Source organism: Vipera berus, assembly GCF_964194415.1.
Source record: "Vipera berus genome assembly, chromosome: 6".
In the NCBI taxonomy this organism is placed as follows: domain Eukaryota; kingdom Metazoa; phylum Chordata; class Lepidosauria; order Squamata; family Viperidae; genus Vipera; species Vipera berus.
Window position 1 is genome coordinate 14,641,718 of NC_138208.1, and position 27,131 is coordinate 14,668,848.

General features: G+C 42.9%; 1 protein-coding gene across 4 annotated transcripts in view; it reads left to right on the top strand.

Moving 5' to 3' along the window:
• Positions 1–12,583: 12,583 nt before the first annotated feature.
• Positions 12,584–27,131, top strand: part of LOC308669913 (copine-8) — a 72,306-nt gene continuing 57,758 nt past the window's right edge. The window contains exon 1 of one of the 4 annotated variants that reach the window (XM_081330922.1): positions 12,584–13,208. In XM_081330922.1, the coding sequence (XP_081187048.1) occupies positions 13,072–13,208 (137 nt within the window). In that variant the 5' untranslated portion in view covers positions 12,584–13,071. The remainder of the gene's footprint in view (positions 13,209–27,131) is intronic. The other 3 variants (XM_081330923.1, XM_081330924.1, XM_081330925.1) reach the window with 3 other exon arrangements.

Sequence of the window (27,131 nt, forward strand, 5' to 3'; positions counted from 1 at the left end):
CGAAGGATTAGAGGTGACATGACAGCTATCATCCAGTACTTGAGGGGCAGTCACAAAGAAGAGGGGGTTGACTTATTCTCCAAAGCATCCGAGGGCAGAACAAGAAGCAGCAGATGAAAGGTCATTAGAAATCCTACCTGGTACTAAGGAGAAATTTCCTGACAGTAAAAGCAATTGATCACTGAGATGGTTTGCTTTCCCGAGTTGTGGGTGTTTCTTCATTGGAGGAAAAGAAAAGATTAGACAGCCATTTGACTGGATTCCTCCCTTGGGCATGGAGTTGTACTAGAAGACCTCCGAGATCTCTTCCAGCCCTATGATTCTATAGATATAACTATCTTCACCACCTAATTCAACTCACTAGCATTTAGCTGTGACATAAAAACAATGAGATTTCTTTTTATTTTTTTATTTGAAATATTTAATAACTTTTTTTATTTAAATAATTTACCTAGCCAGCCATCTCACAGGAGCAACTCCAGAAACTGGAACATAAAGTGCAAAATAAGACCTAAAAGATTCAATTTTCAAACCATACAAATCAAAACAAATTAATCTACCAACACAACTGGTAAATTTATCTTTATGCCTTATTTCATAAAATTAAGCATAGCGTGCATGTTTCATTTCATCACCATAAAAGGTAGGCTTTGCTGAGAAAAAGTAATTGGCCCCAAATCAACTAATTAGCGCTGCAATCAAGCGATATCTTAAACTTTGATCTCTTAATCTAGGTCCAACAGTTTAACTGTTACACTCAAAGAAAAGGAATAAGAAGAAAATGGCATCCAAAATAAGGTGCACTGCTTACATTTTACCAGGTTTTCCATTTCCTGAAAAGATAAAATTAAAAAAAAAACACTAGAAATTTTCTAGGATAATTAATTTATTTAACGGGGAGGGGAAAAAGAAAACACAAGACATGAGTTGGAGTATCTAGATAACTATATAGGAAGGGAGAGATTATAATGCCCAATAATTAGATGATCTACTATTTGTTTAGTGACTCAGTTTATACCTTGTTTCTCTGTCAAGTCAACATGGAGACAACTTGGAGAGAGCAGGGCACGTGGGTGGATGGGAAGACAAGCAAGTGGATGGGTAGAGTGCAGAGTGGTGGCAGGGGGCAGGTGCTTCCCATGTTCTCACACCCCCATGCTGTTAGCTGACCAAACTCCAGGCCGTTCAGAATTTAGGCCATATGGAGTGGCGGCAAAGTGGCAGCAGGACACATCCCATTTTCATCCCACTGCCTCTGCGCTGAATTCCGGGAGTTCTGGGAACTCAGTGAGGTGGCAGCAGCAGGAGTGTGAAAATGGGATGTGCCTGGCTACCCACCCCACCTGTTGTCGCCACGAAATGGCCTGAACTTTGAACGTCCTTGAGTTCGGTGTGGTGACAACAGTGACAGCAGCAGCAACAGGAGGTGTGAAAATGGGATGCGCCTGGCCACTGCCGCCTTCCAGCTCCCCACCCCACCCTGCCTACTGCCACCACCCCTGAACGGCTCAAACTCTGAGCGGCCTGGAGGTCAGCACAAAAGTGGCGACGGCAGTGGGTGTGAACATGGGACGTGCTCAGACACCCCTTCCCATCCTCCCACTCTTTCTACCACTGTCGCCGTATGGCCCGAACACTGCAACCGAACAGCCTGAACTCTGAATGGCCAAGAACTTGGCACAGTGGCAGCAGTGGTGAGTGTGAAAATGGGAAGGCCCCGGCTACTGCCGCTCTGTGCTCTGCTCAGCCAGCACTCCCTCCAGTGGGAAGCCCCTGGCTGCTGCCATTTCTCTGCGCTCTGCCCTCCCACCTGCATGGCTCTCCATTCAGCTTCTCATAGTGAATTGGCTGTGTTGAGTTGTCCTCTGAGAAGTGAGGGGTGACATGATAGCAGTGTTCCAATATCTCAGGGGCTACCACAAAGAAGAGGGAGTCAAGCTATTCTCCAAAGCACCTGAAAGCAGGACAAGAAGCAACGGATGGAAACTAGTCAAGGAGAGAAGCAACCTAGAACTAAGGAGAAACTTCCTGACAGTTAGAACAATTAACCAGTGGAACAACCTGCCTCCAGAGGTGGTGAATGCTCCAACACTGGAGGTTTTTAAGAAGAGACTGGACAGCCATTTGCGTGAAATGGTATAAGGTTTCCTGCCTGAGCAGGGGGTTGGACTAGATGACCTCCAAGGTCCCTTCCAACTTTATTATTATTATTATTATTATTATTATTATTATTATTATTATTATTATTATTATTATTATTATTATTATTATTATTATTATTATTATTATTTATTAACTTGCTGGCACTGAGTTGGCAAAGGCATCTCAGTGGTAGGAAGCTGACCACACTGAGCTGGCCACACTGAGTTGTCCTATTCCAACCTATATGTGAGGATTGGCCACAAAATTACTCTTTCATGTAATGTAATGGCAAATGGTCGCTAAGCAAGGCAGTCACTAAATAAGGACTGCCTATACTTTAACAGACATACGATATTCAGCATCACAAATGTTACAAGTAAATCACACATGCATCCTGCATTTGCACAAAATCTTGCTTCTCTTCCTGCATCTCATCCCAACTTAAATCCTACATTAGTTTAGTGATTCCTTGCATTTGGTGAACAGAGCAGTAATTCACACAAGCTTATGCCTTTTAATAAAATTTGCTAATTTGAAAAATTGCTATCAGATCTGATTTTTGGCTACCTGTTATTAATCCTTCTCTGGTATATCTTTATATCTGGCATTTCTACTGTACGAGAATGCCCTCAGGGTAGGAAAAGCATATACTTTGGACATGAAGTTTTTAATTCACATTTTAAATGGATATATAAACGGAAAAAAAACCCCAAAAGATCACCATAACTAGAATACTAAGTGAAGTTATATAAAAACTTGATCAACTCCATATACAGTGGGAATAGGGGTTTAAATTATAATTTACTTCTTCCATCTGGAATATGAAACCTTATTCTAGCACATATGGCAGCTGGCAATGTACTCAGGAAGAAAAAATTGTTTAATTTTAAATTTTCTTTTTCTATCATTAATTGTTCTATTAATCTAAATGAAATATCTTTTTTACAGGATAAAACTAAAATGCCACCAGATGTTTGCATTTGTATGAGTAGGAAAAATGCTTACGAGCAGTAATGTGCCTAATAATTATTGAAACCTCTTTAAATAAGTGGTGAATTATGTTCTGTGCTCTCTGTCACTTTAGTTCAAATTTAGATTTATATTTTTCTCACAAACTGATTACATTTACAGGTCTATTACTGAACTTCTATTATACACATAATAAAATATATATTCAGAGCATAATAACAAGTCATAAGGCTTAATGCTCAATACCTACATTTTATTCAGATATTCATGAAATTATATTGACTCAGTTTTTCCTCAACTGTATTTAAAATATCCATCATTAAATAGGGGTCATATATTAATAAAGGTTCAAAAGTGGGGGGGAAGCATCTAAACAATAAAACAATTGCAGTATTTTCAATTTCTTCTCTATTGTTACAAGCTAAAACTAAAGAATTAAACATTCTGATGGCTATGAACACTTATGTACTATTATTTAAATAGTAACTGATATCTGAAATGCGTAATGATAAACATTTCTGGAAGCAATGAATTAGACTTTTTGGATTTAATATAGTTGAAAGTAGACTTTATTTCTGCATGCAACATTAACAAATGGTATGGATCAAACATTGGAACTGATCTTATTTCAGCATTTTTAAATTAAATCTTTGGAGACAAATTCCCATTATTAATGATTTGAGAGAACAACTGTCTCCTGCAACTGAAACCCATAAATTATTGGGAGCAATTCTAACCCTGTTAGGCTTGCCAAATCCAAGAAACATGCAGCAATCAAATGCAATAGTTGTAATTATTAGGAAAGAGCTGGAGAAGAGGTAGCTTTGAAATGAATTTGAAATGGCAGCTGGAGATGCTGTGATCAGAGTGGACTTTGGAGAATGTACTGATCTGGCCCACTAAATATTCTCTATCTTAACATTTGCTTCAAAACTATTTCAATTGTTGACTGCATTTGTGTCTGTAAACAGAAAGAAAAAGATTACACTCTGCTATAAGTAAGGCCTGAATCCTGGTAGCATTTCTACCAACTAGTGCAGCTTCAGTTTGGGGCTTCTGTCTGTGTTAAGAGAGTTCTATAATTCCCCATTATGCTGTTTAATATAATGGTTTCATGAGATTTTTATCGTCCAGCGCATGCAGGAATTTGCTTATTCTAATTAGCTACCCAAGAAATCTTTTGGGCTATTTTGTTTTACAATTTTGCAAGGTCTTCTTGTGAAATGAAATGCTAGACAGAAAACACGAGGGTTACAAACTTCAAAAAATAATGGTGTTTCATTTGGAATATAACTTTAATGACCGTTAACCCAGTTTTAAAAGCAAAAGAGGTCCAGCTGATTGCATCCCATGTTGCTGAAGGGGTGATCTTATGTGACAGCTTGGTTTTAAGTGCTGAAGGAATTAACAGTTTGCAGCCTGGTTTCTGTCTGGTTGGAAATAGTGTACTGTATTGTATTGTAATATTGGACAGAAAAGAAATGTTGGGAAACAGAGAAAGGAAGCCAAAAGACAACAATGAAGGAGCAGACAGTATCAGTGAACAAGGAAACATAATGGGAAATGAGGTGGTTGGATAACATGTGGAGTTAAGTACCTGAAGGAAGGAACAGCTACCGGTAGTAAATGAACTGAAGACCCTCATGGGGTGAAAGAGAGAAGAATGCCACAAATAGTTGCTAAAGGAAGCCAATCAAATACAGGGATGACTTGAAGGAAAACATAGAGATGAAAGATAAATGGACCAGGGGGGCATACTATTGATGTAAGCAGGGAAATGAGACATAGGTATCTCATTAGAACGCAGCAACTCTGAAATGTTGTCAGTTGCAGATTCTTTGTAGTACTGGAAGCTAATGTGGACCCAAAATCTGTACAGAAGAGTTTAGAATTCATCAAGTAATACGACCTGGGCTTTATGGACAATCGGTAGTATCTACAATAAAAACTTTGCAATGTGGGATGTCTCCATTCAAGGTTTCAGACAGTCCATAGACTCCTTATTCTTATTCTTTATTCCAGGGCTTTTCAACCAGTGGTACGGGTACCACCTGTGGTACATTGGGACCTGGCAGGTGGTACACGACCATCCTAGAAAGGTGGTAGCGGGGGAGAGGAATGAGCTGAACCGGTGGCAACACCACACAAGCCTGAGCGAGAGATGGCTGGAGCTTCAGGGCTGTCAGGGCTCAGTGGAAGCGCCAGGATCAGCGCTTCTTTGGGTCTGTCAGGGCTCAGTGGAAGTGCCAGGATAGGCGCCAGGCTCCACCTGGAGCTCGGCACTGATCCTGGCGCTTCTGCTGAGCCCAGAAGAAGTGCCAATCAGCTGGAATGTTGCAGCATCTCCAGGGTCTTGTGATTTACATTCGGATGCTTGGCAACTGATTCGTATTTATGACGGTCACAGTGTCCCAGGGTCATGTGAAATGACCAAAACCTGCTGCAACCTCCCAGCAGAGGGGGGGGGAGAAAATAAAAACCAAATACCCCCCCACCTCACCACCGCTGCCAATCCTCAACAGAAATGCTCACAACAATGAAAACCTCGGACAGGAGGAAGAGCACTGCCGGGTGGGCAGGCAGGTGTCTTGCTCAGCTGTGGCTTGGGGGGCACTTTTTTCAGTGCCATTGTAACTTCAAACAGTCACTAAGCGAACTGTTGTAAGTCGAGAACGACCTGTACGTCATCACTTTTTTCCTTTTTTTTGGTCATCAAGTTTTTGACACCTTGCTAGGCGACTGGCGGTACTCGGACGTAGCCATATCCTAAAAGTGGTACAATGGGTGGGAAGGTTGAAAAGCCCTGCTTTATTCTGTTCCTCCTTGCACTTTTTTTTCTTCCATCTCTCTCTCTTCCACAAAATCTACATTTTATGGCTGCATTAAATCCCTATTGAAATGCTGAAAGGGGAAGTATAATATTAATCCATGACACTGTGAGTTTTAGTCCTGCCTTAGATATGAAAACTAGCTGGGTAACTCTGGTCCAGTCGGTCTCTCTTTCAGCCCATCCCACCTCACAGGGTTGTTGTAATGAGAATAGTATGGAGTGTTAGGTATGTTCAGTTTCTTGAGTTCTGTATAAAAGCATTTGACCCACTTCAGTTTGCTTACCAACCAAGTAGCTCTATTTCTTCTGTTCTCCATCTGAGCTTGAAGCACTTAGAGCAGAGGTCCCCAACCTTTTTGGCATCAGGGACCGGTTTCATGGAAGACAATTTTTCCATGGACCGGGGGGGGGGGGAAGGGAGTGGAGGAGGTTTCAGGATGATTTAAGTGCATTATATTCTAAATTTTCTAAATAAACAAAGAAATAATGCACTTTATTTCTATTATTATTACATTGTATTAGATTAGACCAGTGACTTTCTGCTTCTAAGAAAGTGGGAAGGAAAAGAGACAGCCCTAAACTCAGCCTTCCAGCAAAACAAAACGTGTGTGTATGTGTGTGTGTGTGTGTGTGTGTGTGTGTGAGAGAGAGAGAGAGAGAGAGAGAGAGAGAGAGAGAGAGAGAGAGAGAGAGAGAGAGAGAGAGAGAGAGAGAGAGAGAGAGAGAGAGAGAGAATATGCTTTAAAGGGAAATGTAGCTTCTTCCCTACCCCCTTGCAAGCCTGACATGAGCGCTCTTGGCTTGCAAACTTGAGAGCTGCGTGAACATACATACATACATAAACACACACACACACACACACACCAAATTAAACCACAAAAAGCAGGCAGGAAATTGCCAAAACATGAGGCACTTGGAGCAGCATCAAAACAAAAACAAAAAAACTTGGTGGTCTTAGAAAAGGTGCAAACGAGAGATTCCCTTGAAGACGCAGTGCTTAAAGTGAAAAGTAGCTTCTCTCTGCCCCTATTTGCACCCTCAGAAAGCACCCTCAGAAACACATACCTGCAGGGGGGGAATCCCCCTCCAACAAGATTTTGGGGAAGCCCCCCCCCCGGTTGCAAGATGAGCTGGTGCACGCTTCTCTTGCAAACTTGGAGACTTGCACGAAGGGAGCACAAGCCCAGCTGGGGTGCTGGGAGAGGGAGAGGAGGAAAGTGAGGAAGAAGAGGAGGAAGAAAAAGTAGCAGGAGGAAGAGGAAGCAGGAAGAGGAGGAGGAGGAGGCAGAGCTCAGACGTTGCAAGAAGTGGGAGGAGGAAGAGGAGGAATGACGCGGAGCTCAGATATTGCAAGCGCAGCCACTGAAGAACCTTTGCACTGAGCAAGAGGGCTTCTGCCCTGCCAGTCTTCCACCCCTTCCCAGACTCGCCACGCGGCCCGGTTCCTAACTGGCCAAGGCCCGTTACTGGTCTGCAGACTGGGGACCCCTGACTTAGAGGAAATACTCATTTGCATTTTTTTTAATCCTATTTATATCCCGCCCTTCTCCGAAGACTCAGGGCGGCTTACAATTTTAAGCACAAACCAATGTGCTTAGCAATAGCCTTCATTCTATGTATAAAGGTAAAGGTTCCCCCGCACATGCGTGCTAGTCGTTTCCGACTCTAGGGGCCGGTGCTCATCTCCGTTTCAAAGCCGAAGAGCCAGCGTTTGTCCGAGGACGTCTCCGTGGTCATGTGGCCAGCATGACTAGACGCCAAAGGCGCACGAAACGCTGTTACCTTCCCACCATAGTGGTCCCTATTTTTCTACTTGCATTTTTTACGTGCTTTCGAACTGCTAGGTTGGCAGAAGCTGGGACGAGTAACAGGCGCTCACTCTGTTACGTGGCACTCGGGATTCGACCCGCCAAACTGCCGACCATCTGATCGACAAGCTCAGCGTCCTAACCCACTGAGCCACCGCGTCCCTATCATTCTATGTATATGCCTGCTTATTAGGGCTTTCACACACACACCCAAGCGGCATTATTACAAAGTCAGCTTATTGCCCCCAACAATCTGGGTCCTCATTTTACCTACCTCGGAAGGATGGAAGGCTGAGTCAACCTTGAGCCTGGTGGGATGCGTACCTGCACTAATTGCAGGCAGCTGGTGTTACTTAAGGAGGCATTAGCCCACTGCTCCACCAAGGCTCTCTAGGCATTTGTTGTTTGTTTGTTCAGCATTTAACACAATCATTCCCCAGCATCCAGTAGACAAACTGGGCCTTTTAGGCTTGAAACACTCCTTTGTACTAATGGATTCTTGATTTTCTTACTAACAGGCCCCAGCATGTCTGAGCTGAAACAAATATTTTTAACGCCATTTTCTTGAGCACAGGTTCTCCTCAGGGCTGCGTCCTAAGTCCACTGCTGTTCACCCTGTTGACCCATCACTGTTGTGCTAGGTTTGCCACCAACCGTATTGTGAAGTTCGTGGATGATACAACAGTAGTGGGCCTTATTCAAGATGACAATGAGGAGGCTTACCGCAAGGAGGTTGAGGGGTTGGTGAACTAGTGTAAGGAAAACAGCCTAGTTTTAAACATTGGAAAAACCAAAGAGATCATTGTTATGTATGCAGGCACCTGCATAGCAACAGCCACCAGGGGGCGTTGGCCTGAACGGTTTCGGCGGGAAACCCAGTTTTGGCGGGAAACCTAGGGCCAACCCCATTGGCTGTCCGCTTACCTGGCCGGGTATTTAAGGAGGCCAGGTAACCCTCATTCCCAGTTCACTACCCCCCTCCAATAAAGAGCTGAACTCACACACCAGCTGGTGTCTCTTCCTTGCGTTGGACCCACTACACAATAATCATTGTTTCAGAAAAGGCAGGCACAACCACATTCCTCTGTGCATTAATGGTTCACCTGTGGAGATGGTTACCAGCATCAAATTCCTGGGTGTGCAGTTAACAAGTAGGTTGGCTTGGTCGCTCAACAGCGAGACTCTGGTGAAGTGGGCACAGCAGCGCCTGCATTTCCTGAGTTACATGAGAAAAGCACATCTTCCTTCCCCTGTCCTGACCACTTTCTACAGGGGGACGATCGAAGGCATCCTGTCATATAGCATCATGGTCTGGTTTGGAAGCATCACTGCTTCAGACAGGAAGGCAGTGCAAAGAGTGGTGAGGATGGCTGAAAAGATTATTGGCAGTTACCTCCCTTCCATCCAGGACACAGCATATAAGCACTGCTTGAGATTGTCTGGGACACTACACATCCTCTTCACGACCTGTTATTCCTTGTTACCTTCTGGGAAGAGGCTTTGTGGTATCCGAAGCAGAACATCTGGATTCAGTCATAGTTTTGTTCCATACAGTATTAACAGTATTAATCTTGTGAACAAAAGATAAGACAGTGATTAATATTTGTTACTTATATGTAAGGGTATATGTATAGGTCTATACACATGTTGTATATAGTATGCTTAAATGTGTGTTGTGTATGTGTACACTTTGAGAGCAAGCAACTAAATTTCATTTTTAATGTGTGCCGTTGTGCCCACAGTAAAAATTGACAATAAAGGCTATCTATCTATCTATCTATCTATCTATCTATCTATCTATCTACCTACCTACCTACCTACCTACCTACCTACCTTTTTGTATAAGGATAGTGCTATTTTGTCTACATAAACATCCACACTTGAATATGTACTCCAGCAAGAATGAGGACATGGTTCACTCCATACTGATGATAACCTAAGGAGCAATCATAGGCACAGTCCTGGGAAGTATACTATATTAAGCCCAGGAGACTTATTTCTAAGAAGTAATGCACGGAAATATATTTTTGCTGTACACAAGGAGCAGCAGCATTAGCCTCTCCAATCCGTTTCAACAACGCAGTTAAAGGATCAAATGTCAGTGGTATTATGAGATATTCATAAACTTGTTCATTTGCTAATGGGATGTGTGCTGCCATCACAACCCAATCCAAAAAAGAAAAAAGGAACAGACCGCTTTCTGCCATCAATATTCAAAAATCAGTATGGAAGTACTGAATCATTCTAGAAACTTATCACCGATTTACATATTGCAGAGGCTATAAGGGGTAATTTGTTTGAGAAATAGCTAGACTGAAATTTGTTAGGAAACTATTTCTCAGATAAAAAATTTCCAAGGTTTCTTATCATAGTATATCAAGTAAATTCAATAATGCAAAATGTCTTTGTGTATCTGGTTTCTAAATGCTAAGTATCTATAGATATCTTTCTCCATGATTGCTTTTATATTTTCCAGTCCTCTCTAACACTCAACGTCTCTGATGAACTAAACTGAAGTCTACAAATGCTAAAGTTGCGCTAAATTGTAGACTTTAAAAGTTAGCACTACTTTTTATGACCTCTGCAGGCTGACCCTTCCCCAACCATGGGGCACTATCTGAGGATATCTGAAGTTTGACCCCTTTGGCATTTGAGGGCTGGAGAGGTTTAGTTTGTTTCAGAAAAAAAAAAAGAAATGGCACCCTTGTGCACCCAAGAGCACTTCTGGGAAGGGTTTTTTCCAAGTCCTGTAAAGGTGAATCAGCTGTTTTAAGTACCAGCATGTTGGTTGCTTTGTTTCAATGCATTTGAGAAATCATATAGCACTTCCCCTCTTTGGGCAGAAATAAAAGAATTTGTGTTAATCAGTGAACAAACTACAGCGCACTCTTGTTTGGCCATCTCAGGCAACACTTAGGAGGGCTTTTTATAATAATAATAATAATAATAATAATAATAATAATAATAATAATAATAATAATAATAATAATAATAATAATAATAATAATAATAATAATAATAATAATATAAAGTTGGAAGGGACCTTGGAGGTCATCTAGTCCAACCCCCTGCTCAGGCAGGAAACCCTATACCATTTCAGGCAAATGGCTGTCCAGTCTCTTCTTAAAAACCTCCAGTGTTGGAGCATTCACCACCTCTGGAGGCAGGTTGTTCCACTGGTTAATTGTTCTAACCGTCAGGAAGTTTCTCCTTAGTTCTAGGTTGCTTCTCTCCTTGACTAGTTTCCATCCGTTGCTTCTTGTCCTGCCTTCAGGTGCTTTGGAGAATAGCTTGACTCCCTCTTCTCTGTGGCAGCCCCTGAGATATTGGAACACTGCTATCATGTCACCCCTCGCCCTTCTCTTCATTAAACTACACATACCCAATTCCAGCAACCGTTCCCTATATGTTTTAGCCTCCAGTCCCCCAATCATCTTTGTTGCTCTTCTCTGTACCCTTTCTAGAGTCTCGACATCTTTTTTACATCGTGGTGACCAAAACTGGATGCAGTATTCCAGGTGTGGCTGGGACCAAGTTGCCCTGCCATCCAGGGTTAAGAATATGAGGTTCTGCTCTTTAATGCTTTGAACACAATTTTCTCGCCCCCCCTTTTTTTTAATTAAGAAACTGAGTCAAATGGCGATCCTAAAAAAAGAAAACTGTAAGAAATCCTATTTATACTTATAACATTTCACGGACTATTTATATATGCTTTACGCTCGTTTAGTAAGACGAAGCTGACTCATCCACGTTAAGGCGTGGAAGTAACGATCCGTTCCTCCTTTTTCAGGAGAAGACCTCTTGCGAGTGTCACCCGAGAATGCCACCTTCGTTTCCTGGAAAGCGAAAAAGATCCCTTAGCAAATTCCCCCTAGGGCAGGAGTAGGCAACCTCGGCTCTTTTATGACTCATGGACTTCAACTCCCAGAATTCCCGAGTCAGCATAGCTGACTCGGGAATTCTGGGAGTTGAAGTCCATGAGTCATAAAAGAACCGAGGTTGCCTACCCCTGCCCTAAGGGAACTTTCCCCACAGCTCCGTTGATCCGGAGAAGGATCGATTGCCCCTTTGCAGGAGGGCTTTGGAAGAGATCTATTCTTGTCGTCCGTCTGCGGCGGCGACGGTTCAGACGCCAAGTTTATTTGCCTCCCTTCTTGCTTGCACGCTCCGCAAGACACGGATGTTTCCCGAGCCAACCCGTGCAAAGGAGAGCGTCAGAAGGCGGCAGCCGCGGCGGATTTTCCTCGGGGCGGCCTCGGTTTAAATAAGCTCCCAATTCGCTAGTCCCGGGGAAGACGCTGCCAAGCCGAAAGCATGGGGTTAATCGCTGCAAACCAGGGTGGACTTGGCAAAGGCTGGCTAATCCGGGCTGGGAGCGTCCCATGCGAACGTTCGCTCTCTAGTCCTGGAAAGCTGCAACGTGGGAATGGGTTGATAGGTTCGTGGAACTCGCCGCCGGTTTCTTGGGACTTTTTTTTTTTTAAACAAAACAAAACAAAACAAAACAAAAAACTTTCCCTAAGTGTCAAAGTGCCCCGCTGAGTCCCGCCTGCCACGTAGTTATAAAACACACTTGAAAATGAGGACCCAGATTGTTGGGGGCAATTAAGCTGACTTTGTAATAATGCCGCTTGGGGGTGTGTGTGAAAGCCCTAAATAAGCAGGCATATACATAGAATGAAGGCTACTGCTAAGCTTGTAAGCCGCCCTGAGTCTTCGGAGAAGGGCGGGATATAAATGGAATTAAAATAAATAAATAAATAAATAAATAAATAAATAAACAAACAAACAAACAAACTTTACGGGAAAGGGGGCATCTCCCTCATCCGGAGATTCCCCACCCCACCCCCTTGAGGGGGGGGGGGAAAGGGAGCAAAATGGGCTTCGCGCCACATTCCAGGCGCCAAGTGAGAGACACCCCCCCCTCCCACACACACACAAACACACACACAAACACACACAACCTCCGCCCGGATACCCAGGGGAGGGGAGGGGAGGGGGTGGGAGAAACGTCACGCACGTCTCCCGAAGGCGCTGACGTCACAAACCCACTCCGATCCTGGCGCCCGCTGCCCCTTCCAAGGCAGTTCTCCCCTCCCTCCCGCGTTCGGCATTTTCGTAGCCCGCGCGCCTGGGCAAGCGGCGCCGCTCCGCCGCTCCGTCGTCCCTCCGCCTCCGCTTTCCTCTCCCGCCTTTCCTTTTCCCCTGCCGCCTTTCCCTTCCCCGCAGCGCGCGCGCTCCGTGCCTGCCCGCTACATTCCGTTAGCGCCACCTCTTCCCCCCCCTCCCACCACTCCGCCTCGCCCCGCCTTTTGGCCCCACATGTTCGGTCCGGAAAAACTGTTGTTGGGGCAGCTGCCCAAGCTAGAGAGAGACGGGAATATGGCGTCGGTGGGGGATTTTAACCCGGGGAGCGCCAACGTGCCGGCCACCCGGGTGGAGATCTCCGTGTCTTGCAGGTGAGGCGGGCGAGGGTGAGAGGAAAGGCGGTGCAGCGCGGCGCGTTTCTCTTGATTTTTGGGGTGGGGGGGGAGGCGAGCGCCCTTCCCGCTCCCGGACGGGGCAAGAGTAGTTGGGAGTGGAGCCCCCGCGACTTTTCCAAGGGGCTGCGAGCGAGCGAGCGAACGTGTGAACGCAAGAAACCTGGCTGCACGGGAGGCTCGCCACCCTGGGAGTAGCGACGTGTTTTTTTTTTCTTTTCCACTCAGATCGTGCTGGCTGTGTGGGATTTCCTACGCCCCCGCGGGGCTGACAGCCAGACGGGATCCACCCCCACGATCCCCCCGGTCGGTTCTTGTGCGGGAGATCCTCGACCCGGACTTTTTTTCTTTTTTTTTTTGCCCCCCTGTTGCCTGTGAGGTTTCCTGACCCGCCGTGACGCTCGGTTGGCACCCGGGGAAAGTTCGTGGGGTGTGTTGAAATTCCTGTGTTGTACAATCCGGGAAGAGGGTTGGTGGTATGTGACGCACACCCGGCCAGGCAGTTCACAACAAGAACTTGTGGCTTTGGTTGCCTGTGCTACTACCGTAGTGTCAAACGACCCACAAGACCAGGGGTCTTCAAACTTAGCCCTTTTATGACTTGTGGACTTCAACTCCCAGAATTCCTCAGCCAGCAAAGCTGGCTGAGGAATTCTGGGAGTTGAAGTCCACAAGTCATAAAAGGGCCAAGTTTGAAGACCCCTGCTTAACGATCCCAATGCAGAAACGAGAGAGAGAAAAAAAGAAAAATACGGGAGGGGGGAGAAGGGGGGGGGAGACTTTGAGCGAAACAGCATAAAAAGAATGCTACTTTCTCTTGGGCTTGATTCGTGTATTAGAGGTAGGAAAAGCTTCTGGCATCACTCTCTGCTTAGGATTACTTCTTCGACATCCAGCAAAGCGGGTTTGTTTTCCTCCATGCTGAAAAGTTGTTAAATGCCTTCAACTCTACCAAGGCTGCTGATGCAAATACACATTTTCTCCCCCCCCCCCTTTCACTTGATTGGCTTGGTTGGTGCTGTACCTGTAACTTCTGTCTTGTCTGGTTCCTGGTAAAACGTGTCTTGTCTGGTTCCTGGTAAAAGCCCCCTTTATTGTCACCCTCATATTATTGTTTTTACAGGATGCGAACAAGTGGGAAATACTGAGGTTATTATCCCTGGGGAAGCATGCCAGTAGTAATGCATATTTTAATTTTCCTGTGTGTGTGTGTGTGTACACACACAAACATGCATATATGTCAGATTTATCCTCAAGAGAATCCTTTGAAATTCTGTTATTAGGAAATGAGTAATTCAATCTGATTTTCCCCCCATTCTACTCACTGTTTCTTCCTGCAATCCAGTATTGGTCTTTTGAAAATATTGGTTTTTTATCATGGTGGAAAGCATTATTAAATGAAAGCACAGTGATTAACGGAGAGGAGAAAATTAAAATTGATATTGTGCCTTATAAAACTAATCCATTGCCTTTAATGTTGTCTTCTTATTTAATTATGCAATTTTCATGTTCTGGAGTTGAAACTTATGTCTATTAAAGCTAGCAGCTAAAGGAAGAAAATTGTTACTTCTTATGCTTTAAAATTTAGAGAAAAGACCTTCGTATTTTTTTTCCTCCAGAATGTCTTGGCTTGTCTCTTTCTTTTGAAATGTTATGCCAGTATTATTACCTCGTTTTCAGAGGCCTTTATAATGAAAAGAATTAAATGGGAATTGAATTGTCTTTTCTCATTTCTGAACACTTTGTAATATTTGTTTTGCACTATACACATAGAATGGCATTTCTCTGCTGTCTACAATATCAGTAATCAGGTTCCGTTCTTTTGTATAGGCAAGAGAATGCAGCAACCAGGTTGAGATGTTGGGAAAATACGACTTTATCCAGATTTTGAAAAAGCCCTGAAATCAAACTTTATTTGTTGTACCATTCTTTCATTATAGATATATAACTTCCTCCAATTCCTCATTAGAGAAATTTGTGATAGGTACAAATGGAAGAAGACTGTTCAACAGAGTACACCAATATAGAAATTTTACATTCAAACCTATGTGATACTGAATAAGCTGTTCATTTTGATGGTATTTCTACATTGGAAATTATTTCCTTTAATACATAAAAGATTGGTACAGAATAATTTGAATTGTTAATGGCTACAATAAATGTTTCAATTAGTTAAAACATATTGGGACACATGCTAACAAAGAGCATTAGAAATAGACTGACGTAGCAAACCAATACTAATTTAGAGGATGCAGAAAAATTATGTGATCCATAATGTTTGATAGATTCAGCATGTTCAGTAATCATGGTGGCTTCCATGATTTCTGATTCTCATTTGAAAGGTGGTGGGATCCTCCAAAAGAGATTTTTGTTGTGCCTAAAAGATTCTTTCTGCATACGAGCTGATTTTAGAAAGTGGAAAAGAACTGATTACTCTCTGCATGGTAGAACTTTCAGAATTTGCTTGTGTAGCACTTAAGGTTATGTAAAAAAGCCATGTAAGGAAACTGCTTTTTAAGCTTGTTGTGAGTGGGTATATTCAGAGGGTGTGAATGTCCCTGTGATAGTAATCCCTCTTAAATATCCCACCATAGTCAATCTGGTTGAGAAAGTTTTTGTCCGATTGCTGTATTATTGGGGGGGAGGGTTTCCAAAGAGTACTAAATGAGGGATTGAATCAGTATTTTATACTTTATTTATTTATTTATTTATTTATTTATTTATTTATTTATTTATTTATTTTATTTGTATACCGCCCTTCTCCCGAAGGACTCAGGGCGGTGAACAGGGCAATACATATTAAAAACAAGATACAAAAATTAAAAACGATTAAACAAAGTGCCCATGAATAAGTTAAAACACATTACACATTAAAATAGGTTAAAACAAATTAATAAAACCCAACCCCATCCCATCAGGCCAGGCCAGCTTGTTCGAAAAGGTAGGTTTTAAGGTCGCGCCGGAAGGAGCGGAGGTCAGGCGCCATCCGGAGCTCGACCGGAAGATGGTTCCATAAGTCCGGTGCGCCCACAGAGAACGCCCTCCCCCTGGGGGCCACCAGTCGACATTCTTTGACCGGTGGCACCCTGAGGAGGCCCTCTCTGTGGGAGCGTACTGGGCGGAGGGAAGTTGACGCCGGCCGCAGGTGTTCCCCAAGGTATTCCGGACCCATGCCATGTAGGGCTTTGTAGGTCATTACCAACACCTTGAATCTCACCCGGAAGACAACTGGAAGCCAATGCAGCTCGCGGAGCAGAGGTGTAACATGGGAGTGTCGGGAAACTCCCAACACAACTCTCGCGGCTGCATTCTGTACCAGCTGGAGCCTCCGAGTGGTCTTCAAGGGTAGCCCCATGTAGAGAGCGTTGCAGTAGTCCAGACGAGAGGTCACGAGGGCGTGAGTGACTGTACGTAAGGCATCCCGGTCTAGATAGGGCCGCAACTGGCGCACCAGGCGAACCTGGGCGAAGGCCCCTCTAGTTACAGCTACTATATGGTCTTCTAGAGAAAGCTGTGAATCTAGGAGGACTCCCAAGTTGCGAGCCCTATCTATGGGGGGTAATAACTCACCCCCCATAGAGAGAGATGGGATATCCTGAATATCCCGAGATGCCGGTACGCACAGCCACTCAGTCTTGTCAGGGTTGAGTCGAAGCCTGTTCCTCCCCATCCAGACCCGAACCGCCTCCAGGCAGCGGGACATCACGTCGAGGGCGTCACTGGGGTGGTTTGGGGTCGAAATGAAAAGCTGGGTATCATCAGCATACTGATGATACCCAACTCCAAAACCACGAATGATCTCACCCAGCGGTTTCATGTAGATGTTGAACAGGAGAGGCGAGAGGACCGACCCCTGAGGGACTCCACAAGCGAGAGCCCTCGAGGTCGATCTCTGCCCCCCTGCCAACACCGACTGCGAGCGTCCCAGGAGATAGGAGGTGAACCACTGAAGGACCGTGCCTCCCACTCCCAATCCCCTGAGACGCCGCAGCAAGATACCATGGTTGATGGTATCGAAAGCCGCTGAGAGGTCTAATAGGACTAGGACAGAGGAATATCCCCTGTCCCGAGCCCTCCAGAGATCATTCACCAGAACGACCAATGCCGTCTCCGTGCTGTACCCAGGCCTGAAGCCCGATTGGTACGGGTCTAGATAATCCGCTTCATCCAGAACCAGAGGAAGCTGATGCGCCACCACACTCTCAACAACCTTCGCGAGAAAGTGAAGGTTGGAGACCGGACGAAAGTTATTTAACACAGCTGGGTCCAAGGCAGGCTTCTTGAGGAGAGGTCTCACCACCGCCTCCTTCAAGGCGGCGGGGAAACTACCCTCACTCAAAGAGGCAGATATAACCGCCTGGAACCAGCCTCGTGTCCCCTCCCGGGCTGCATAAACCAGCCAGGAAGGGCACGGGTCCAATAAACATGTGGTGGAGCTCAGCCTCCCCATAATCCTGTCCACTTCCTCCGGAGTTACAGGATCGAACTCCTCCCAGATCACATTGACAAGATCACCCGTGTCCTGATCGTCCGACTCTGCCCAGTTGGAGTCCAAATCGGTCCAAATCCGAGCGATTTTATCCAACAGATGTTGACTAAACTCCTCGGCACGCCCCTGCAAGGGTTCCTCACTCACCTCCTGATTGAGGAGGGAGCGGGTCACCCTAAACAGGGCGGCCGGGCGATTATCTGCATGGCTGTGATACCCCATTCCCTTCCTTCTCTGTCTAGCAAAATGTGGCAACTTGATTGGAAAGAATATACAGGTAGTCCTCGACTTACAACCACGATTGAGCCTAAAATTTCCATTGCTAAAAAAGACAGTTGTTAAATGGATTATGCCCCATTTTACGATGTTTGTGCCATGGTTGTTCAGTGCATCACTAGAGTTAAGTGGATCACATGATCATTAAATGAATTAGATTTCCCCCAATTACTTTGTCAGAAGCTCCATTGGACGCCATGATGCTGCAACCGTCATAAATACATGCCGATTGCCAAGCACTTGAAGTTTGATCACATGACTGTGATGATGCTACAGCAGTCATAAGTGTGAGAAGTGGTCATAAGTCACTCTTTTCAGTGGTGCTGTAGCTTTGAACAGTCACTAAACAAATGGTTGTAAGTCAAGGACTACCTGTAGCAAAATATTTTTGACCTTTTCTATTTTGGAGAGGGGAAATCTACATAATGGGAATGAGCACAGGAAACTAAGACAAACTCCCATCCATACGTCCCTAAATCTGAAAAATAACCGATAATTACCTTTTGGCGGGGATTGCTTCAAACTTTGGATGGGATTAATTAGGTGAAGGGATTAATCGGGTTTGATACATAGTCTTTGCTCTCACTAAGCCCCCCCCTCCCCATTGATTGATTGAAAAATATCAGTTAAGGGTGGGAATAGGAGGCCATGGCTTTCTGCTCCCATTGCCATCTTAATTTTTGAATTCATCCTCCCATACTGCACCACCAAAATATATTTATTTATAAATCAATTAATTTATGGGCTGTTCAACTCAAAGCAATTCTGTGTAGCATATAAGATAAATTAATTCATTTCCTACTAAGTTTGGGGCTCATCTTCAGATGTTGATGATCCATGGAATACAGGCCCACGTGTTGCTCTTTCTCTGTGCTAGATTACAAGGTTTTTAACAAAGGAAACAACAGCGCCTCTAGAGGAAAAATGTATTCCTGTCTTTGCGTTTGAGAGTTTTACTATGCAACTTACAATATGTAACATTTGTTTATAAATTTGTTATAATGTCACTGATACTTAGAAAAAAAATTAAGTATATACAGTACAAGTCCTCTGGTACAAATATTTTTGGAAGAAAGGTGGTTAGCAATATGAAAATAGTTTTCTTTGCCACATTGTGCACTACAATATTTAAAACAAAATTGTAGGAATTGTCTTTTTTTCATTTTCAGAAAAAGAAAATGGTAGAAAAATCAGTTTTCTTAATATTTTCTTGCTTTTTTTTTCTACCCTCACATTTCTAATGATATATTCTGTACACATTCAAGACCAGCCTGTGGATTTATTTAGTTAACAGATTTATATCCTTTTTTGTTCAGGAGTCAAGTTGGTATACATAGGGCTCTTTCCTCCATTTTTTTCATACGATACCCCTGTGAGGTAGTTTGGGATGAGAGAACGTGACTGGTCCAGAATTACCCAGTGAGGTTTTTCCACTGAATGTAGACCAGAATCTAGGGCTTCCCAATGGCAGTCCATTCCTCTTTTTTCCCATACCAACCTGGTCCTTTCATTATAAAATAAGGTTTTTATTTGAAAATTTACTGGAAATGTTCCAGATTTGTAAGTTGTGTGATGCATAAACATACATGGTAGAATAATAATTGCACATTTACTACATGTTACAAACATTCAGAGCATTTAATACACACTCTGACATTTAGATTCTCTATATGCTTCTAGATCTTTTTAGTTTTCAGTAATGGACAGCAAAGCATCTACCAGGTTTTTTTTTAGCATGTCTCTCTTAGGAGATGTGAAATATGCTCTAGGAATGTAAAAGTATTTTTGCATTAGATAGAAAGGTAAACATTGGTCTACGCATATTCAGAGGTGTCTTGATTTCAAGGAAGGAGGTAGTTTACCTATGTTTATTTTATCTATATTTATAACATAGGAGGTGGAATGATACCACAGTGTGGTACAATCAAAAGATTGTATAGAATGTTGGACAGCAGCCATTTCCTGGTTTTTCATGCAGGGTAGTTGGAACAAGTCTAAAGGCTGAAAGTAGAGGAGGAAATTTCCAAGTAGTTTTCTGTATGGCTGCAGAAACAACTTACATTTATCAGTACACTGGCCTGTGCTATAGCTCTGTACTTATTGTTAAACGTTTAACTTTGTCCAGTGATTTGTCATTTTACTAATATTGTCTTTGTAGGAGTAGTTGTACTTTGTTTGCAAACAGTTCTCAGTCCCCAGGACTGTAGATTAGACTGGGAATTAAAAAGTTAATGACAAACCTCTTATTTATTATTACCAAGAATACTATTACTACTAATGCTACTACTACTGCTACTACTACTACTACTAATAATAATAATAATAATAATAATAATAATAATAATAATAATAATAATAATAATAATAATAATAATAATAATAATAATATAATGTTGGAAGGGACCTTGGAGGTCCAACCCCCTGCTCAGGCAGGAAAGCCTATACCCTTTCAGACAAATGGCTGTCCGGTCTCTTCTTAAAAACTTCCAGTGTTGGAGCACCCACAACTTCTGGAGGCAGGTTGTTCCACTGATTTATTATTTTAACTGTCAGGAAGTTTCTCCTTAGTTCTAGGTTGCTTTTCTCCTTGACTAGTTTCTATCCGTTGCTTCTTGTCCTGCTTTCAGGTGGTTTGGAGAATAGCTTGACTCCCTCTCCTTTGTGGCAACCCCTACGATATTGGAACACAGCTATCATGTCACTCCTCGTCCTTCACTTCATTAGACTAGACATTCCCAATTCCAGCAAACCGTTCCTTATATGTTTTAGCCTCCAGTCCCCTGATCATCTTTGTTGCTCTTCTCTGTACTCTTTCTAGAGTCTCAACATCTAGATTAAAATGTTCATGTAATCATCAGAAGTTTAGATCCTTGTGCAATCCTAAAATGCATTAAGATTTTCACCTTAGCATCCATCATATGTAGGCAAAGTTTTAGAATGAGTAAATCTTGCTCTGAGATGAGATGGCTAGATTGCTCAACCTATTACAGTATGCTCTCTTTTATAGTTAAATTGCTGTTTTTTATAGTATAATGTGATTGATATTTATATGTGTATAATTCTGTATTATAAATGATTTGACTCTATTCACATTCGCTCTTATAAGTTAATATGATTTTAACATGTGTCCTTCTCACAGTCATTTGGAGGCTTCCTTGTTGAATTATTTTTATTGCTCACTCAGTATGCAGGCTGGCCATTATAAAGTCTTTATGTGCCCTATTGAATAATCAGTTACGCACTATAAAGCTGAAGTCTGCCTGAGGAAATACTAATATGCTTTGCCTGGTGTTAGTTTTAATAAGCTGGGTTTCAGCACCAGCCCTTAACCCAGTGGTGGGATTCAAATATGTGAACAACCAGTTCTCTGTGTGGATGCCGCTTCTGGAAGTCCATTCTGGGCCTGGGCAACAAAAAATTAGCTACCGGTTCTGCCGAAGTGGTGCGAACTGGCGGAATCCCACCACTGCCTTAACCTGTTTAACCTATCTTGCATGTTTATACTATTTATGACTTTATATAATATTTGTGATTTTCACTTTCATTTTCAACTGGAAATCAAATCAATCTGTTCCATCTGCTTTCTGCTCTAGCATCTTTTATACATTTGAAAAAAGGGATGTGAGAATTTATTATTTCAGTAGAGCAGACATGTCAAACACAAGGCCCAGGGGCCAGATCTGGCCCGCGAAGTAGTTTCATGTGGCCCACGAAGCCATCCTGAAAACAGTGAGGGAACGGCCCCCGCTGCCTTGGTCCTGGCCCAGAGACCCTCCTCAGATCTGTCCCACTCCTGTCCAGGCCCCCATAGGCACCCTTGATGCGAACGATGTAGAGCTGGCCACGCCCACCCAGTAGGCCATACGCACTTTAGCCATGCCCACCCAGTAGGCCACGCCCACCCAGGCCACACCCACCCGGCCCCCTGAGGGCAACCGCAATGCTGATGCGGCCCTCAATGAAATTGAGTTTGACACCCCTGCAGTAGAGGGAAAGCATCCTGACCAGCAGAGACTCTGACAAAATCATTGAGTTGTTTGGTTTCCCGATTAAGGGCTCATGAATGAAATAGTTAATAGAAAAAATAATAATATTACTGTCTTATTCTTCATGTGTACAGGTATTCCTTAACTTACAACCATTCATTTAGTGACCATTCAAAGTTATAATGGCGCTGAAAAAAGCAACATGACCATTTTTCACACTTAACAATTGTTGCAGCATTCTTATGGTCACGTGATCAAAATTCAGACACTTGGCAACTGGCGTGTATTGTTGACGGTTGCAGTGTCCTAGGTTCATGTAATCTCCTTTTGCAACCTTCTGACAAGCAAAATCAATGGGGAAACCAGATTTAATTAACAATTATGTTAGTGACTTAATAACTGCAGTGATTCACTTAATAACTATGGGAAGAAGGATTGTAAAATGGGGCAAAACTCACTTAACAACTGTCTTGCTTAGCAACAGAAATTTGGGGCTCAATTTTGGTTGTATGTCAAGAACAACCTTTACTCACTGATGTATATATACTGTGTGTGTGTGTATGTTATTCAGATTTAACTTTCAGAGATGAGTTAGAGAGGCTGAAATTAGATCTAGGAATATTCATATTTCTGAGACTTTTTAACATTTTTAACAGAGTATTCCCACAGCGAGATGGGCGGCAAATAAATTTAACAAATAAATAAGCATAGCAAGTTAGTATATGAATGCGATAATAAATAGTTCATTAGGATTTTATTAAACCTTAAGTAGTAGTTATCTATTAAGAATCATACTTTTTGTTTTTTCTTCTAAAAATTGTTTCACAGGAACAGCAAAGGCAGTAAGGATAATTATTACTTAGAATATAGAAGATAAATAACAAAGTCGGAAGGGACCTTGGAGATCTTGTAGTTCAGCCCCCTGCTCGAACAGAAGACCTATATCATTTCAGACAAATGGCTGTCCAGTCTCTTTTTAAAAGACATCAGTGATGGAGCACCCACAGCTTCGGAAGGCAAGCCTTTCCACTGGTTAATTGTTCTTACCATTAGGAAATATTTTCTTAGTTTTAGGTTGCGTCTCTCCTTGTTTAGTTTCCATCCATTGTTTCTTGTGTTGCCTTCTGCTACTTTGAAAAATAAATTGACTCCCTCTTCTTTGTGGCAGACCTTCAAATACTGAACAGCGCTATCATGTCTCCCCTACTCCTTTTCACTAGACTAGACATATGCGCTCGTGACCTCCCGTTTAGACTACTGCAACGCTCTCTACATGGGGCTGCCCTTGAGGACCACTCGGAGGCTTCAGCTGGTGCAGAATGCAGCCGCACGAGTTGTTGATGGGGGTTTCCCAATACTCCCATGTAACACCTCTACTCCGCGAGCTGCATTGGCTTCCGGTTGCCCTCCGGGTGAGATTCAAGGTGCTGGTAATGACCTATAAAGCCCTAAATGGCTTGGGTCTGGGATATCTGAGGGAACACCTGCTGCCAGCATCAAGTTCCCTTCATCCAGTGCGCTCCCACAGGGAGGGTCTTCTCAGGGTTCCGCTGGTAAAAGATTGCCGGCGGGTAACGCCCAGGGGGAGGGCCTTCTCAGTGGGTGCGCCTGCCCTCTGGAACCAGCTGCCCATGGAGTTCAGGACTGCCCCCGACCTCTGTTCATTCCACCGGGGCCTGAAGACCTGGCTCTTCGAGCTCTCTGGCCCAGGCTGAGAATTTTAATTTTAATTTTAATTTTAATTGGGGTTTTTATTCTCTCAGGGACTATTATAATCTTTTTAATTGTTTTTAATTTTTGTATTTCTTGTTTTAATTCCCTGTAAACCGCCCTGAGTCCTTTGGGAAAGGGTGGTATACAAATCCAATTAAATAAATAAATTAAATAAATAAATATCCAATCCCTGCAACCATTCTTCATATGTTTTAGTCTCCAGTCCCCTAATCATCTTTGTCACCCTTCTCTGCACTCTTTCCAGAATCTCATCATCTTTGGTTATTGTGGTGACCAAAACTGGATGCAGTATTCCAAGTGCGGTTTTATTAAGGCTTTATAGAGTGCTACGAATACTTCACGTGTCCTTGATTCTATCCCTCTATTAATGCAGTCAATGGCTTTTTTGGCTGTTGACTCACACTACTGGCTCATATTTAAGTGATTGTCCACTAGGTCTCCAAGTTCCCTCACAGTTTTTGCAGTTGAGCCAGGTTTCACCTAACCTGTACCCATACAATAGATTTAATCTTACTTTTCTCTACATTGACTTTCATTTTGTTAGATAGGGCCCAGTGTTCAAGTCTGTTGAGATCCATCTGCATCTTGAGCTTATCTTCTGGTGTATTGGCTATTCCTGATAGCTTAGTGTCATCTGCAAATTTGATGAGTTCTCCTTCTATAATCTCATCTAAGTCATTTATGAAGATATTGAAGAGTATTGTGCCTAAGACAGAACCTTGTGGTATCCCACTGTTTACTTCCCTCCATGTAGATGTAGTACCATTAAGAACTACTCATTGAATATGGTTTGTCAGCCAGTTACAAATGGATCTGGTGGTAGTGCTGTCTATTCTACATTTTTCTAAATTACCAAGAAGTAGGTTGTGGTCTACTTTGTCGAATACCTTACTGAAATCTAAGCATACTACATCCATGGCATATCTCTGATCTACTAATTTAGTCATTTTGTCAAATAATGAAATAAGATTGTTTGGCATGATCTGTTTTTAACAAACCCATGCTGGCTTCTAGTTATAATTTTGTTTGTTTCTAGATGTTTGCAGATGTTTTTTTGATGATCTTTTCCAATATTTTCCCTGGTATTGATGTTAGGCTGATTGGTCTGCAGTTTCTTGAGTCTGTTTCCCACCCTTTTTTTTTTGAAGATGGGAATCACATGAGCTCTTTTCCAATCCTTAGGTAGCTCACCGGTGCTCCAGGATTTTTTAAAGATATGGTACAGTTTTTGATAAGTTGGGTTGTATTTTCTTTTTTCTGTGAAGAGAGATGCAAAGAATGAATTAAGCAGCTCTTCTTTCTCTCTACTCCCAGTTTCTTCATTGCCATCTTCTCTCAATGGGCCAATTGTTTCCTTGAGTTTTTTCTTGGTTTTTTTATGTGTGGAAAGAACCTTTATTATTTTTGATATTTGTTGAAAGTCTTACTTCATTCTGAGCCTTAGCCAGTGGTGGGATTCAAATATGTGAACAACCGGTTCTCTGTGGGGAATGCCGCTTCCGGAAGTCCGTTCTGGGCAACAAAAAATTAGCTACTGGTTCTGCCAAAGTGGTGTGAACCAGCTGAATCCCACCATTGGTCTTAGCTTTCCTAACTTCATCTTTGCAGGTTTGAGCTATTTGTTGGTGTTCTGTCCTAGATATGTGTCTCTTTCCATTTTGTTGTTGTTGTTGTTAGTTGCGAAGTCGTGTCCGACCCATCGCGACCCTATGGGCAATGTTCCTCCAGGCCTTCCTGTCCTCTACCATCTTCTGGAGTCCATCTAAGCTCATGCCTACTGCTTCAGTGACTCCATCCAACCACCTCATTCTCTGTCGTCCCTTTCTTCTCTTGCCCTCCATCTTTCCCAGCATTAGGCTCTTCTCCAGTGAGTCCTTCCTTCTCATTAGGTGGCCAAAGTATTTGAGTTTTAGCTTCAGGATCTGGCCTTCTAAAGAGCAGTCAGGGTTGATCTCCTCTAGGACTGACCGGTTTGATCGCCTTTCCATTTACTATTACTATTATTAATTAATAATTACTAGTATTAATTTATTGGGATTATCTCATGTAAAAAGAAACCATTAATTCATGTCTTTGGTTCATGCTGTGGCTTTGGTCTGTATTTGTGGTTAAAACCTTTCCCTCAGTATATTCCTGCTGCAAACTGTTTCTCAGCTTTTGTCTTACGTTCTTAAGATGTGTGCAATTTGGTAATAATAATTGTGACCTTATTTTTCCCCATATCATTTCTTTCTATTATTTCTGGTAGAAAAATGAATATTAGCAGATGGTATAGGGCTTGGGTTTCCAGGTAGTAACTCAAGGGCAACAATACGCTTCTCTCCCTACTTTCATTTTTTTTTTACTTAAAAGTAAATAAGTTTTCAAAATTTCAAATGTGCTCCCTATCTAAAATATTTGGAGCACTTGTCTCTAGAAAAGAACACATCATTTGTACTTAAGTTTTTGTTCACCTTAGAAGTAATAACCTTAATGTCCAAATACACAGAATAATTTACTATTCTTCATGTTATAATAAATTTCTGAATGGGGCAATCTAGAGTTCTAGGATGACAAGCTAACTTCAAACGCCCTCTTTCAATTCAAAGCTCTAATAAGAGATTCTAGGTACTTCTTTCATGGCGTCCTCTACCCTCCCTGCTTGGGGACCCTAACTGTTCCCAAGAAAGGGATATATTAGTAAAGGTAAAGGTTCCCCCGCACATGCGTGCTAGTCGTTTCCAACTCTAGGGGGCGGTGCTCATCGAGCCAGCACTTGTCCGAGGACGTCTCCGTGGTCATGTGGCCGGCATGACTAGACGCCAAAGGCGCACGGAACGCTGTTACCTTCCCACCGTAGTGGTCCCTATTTTTCTACTTGCATTTTTACGTGCTTTCGAACTGCTAGGTTGGCAGAAGCTGGGATGAGTAACAGGCGCTCACTCTGTTACACGGCACTCGGGATTCGACCCGCCGAACTGCCGATCATCTGATCGACAAGCTCAGCATCCTAACCCACTGAGCCACTGCATCCCTATAGGGATATATTAGTAACTGTTAAATTGGTTCTAAGAATTCAAGCCAGTTTAAGGTTCTTAACAATTGCCTGGAATAATAAAGTTGGCTGAAACTGATTTTGCCCAAGTGGAGCAAGTAGGAAACAGACACCTTATTCAAAATACATCATTGGAGGCCTCCAGATCAGTACAGTGTCTTCTCTAAATGTCCTCTAAACCTATCACAGGAATTGTATATGGGTTCCAAAATTTATAGGGGATGATATTATAGCAATAGTCTCCTAACCACATAGGATAATTCTTCTGGGGAAGCAACTAAAGGGTACGGTATTAACCAGCAAAGTAAGACTCAAGATATGCCAAGCTATTTTCAGTCATCCTCACATAGATTTTCATAGGTGGATTCGAATCATCTCCAGAT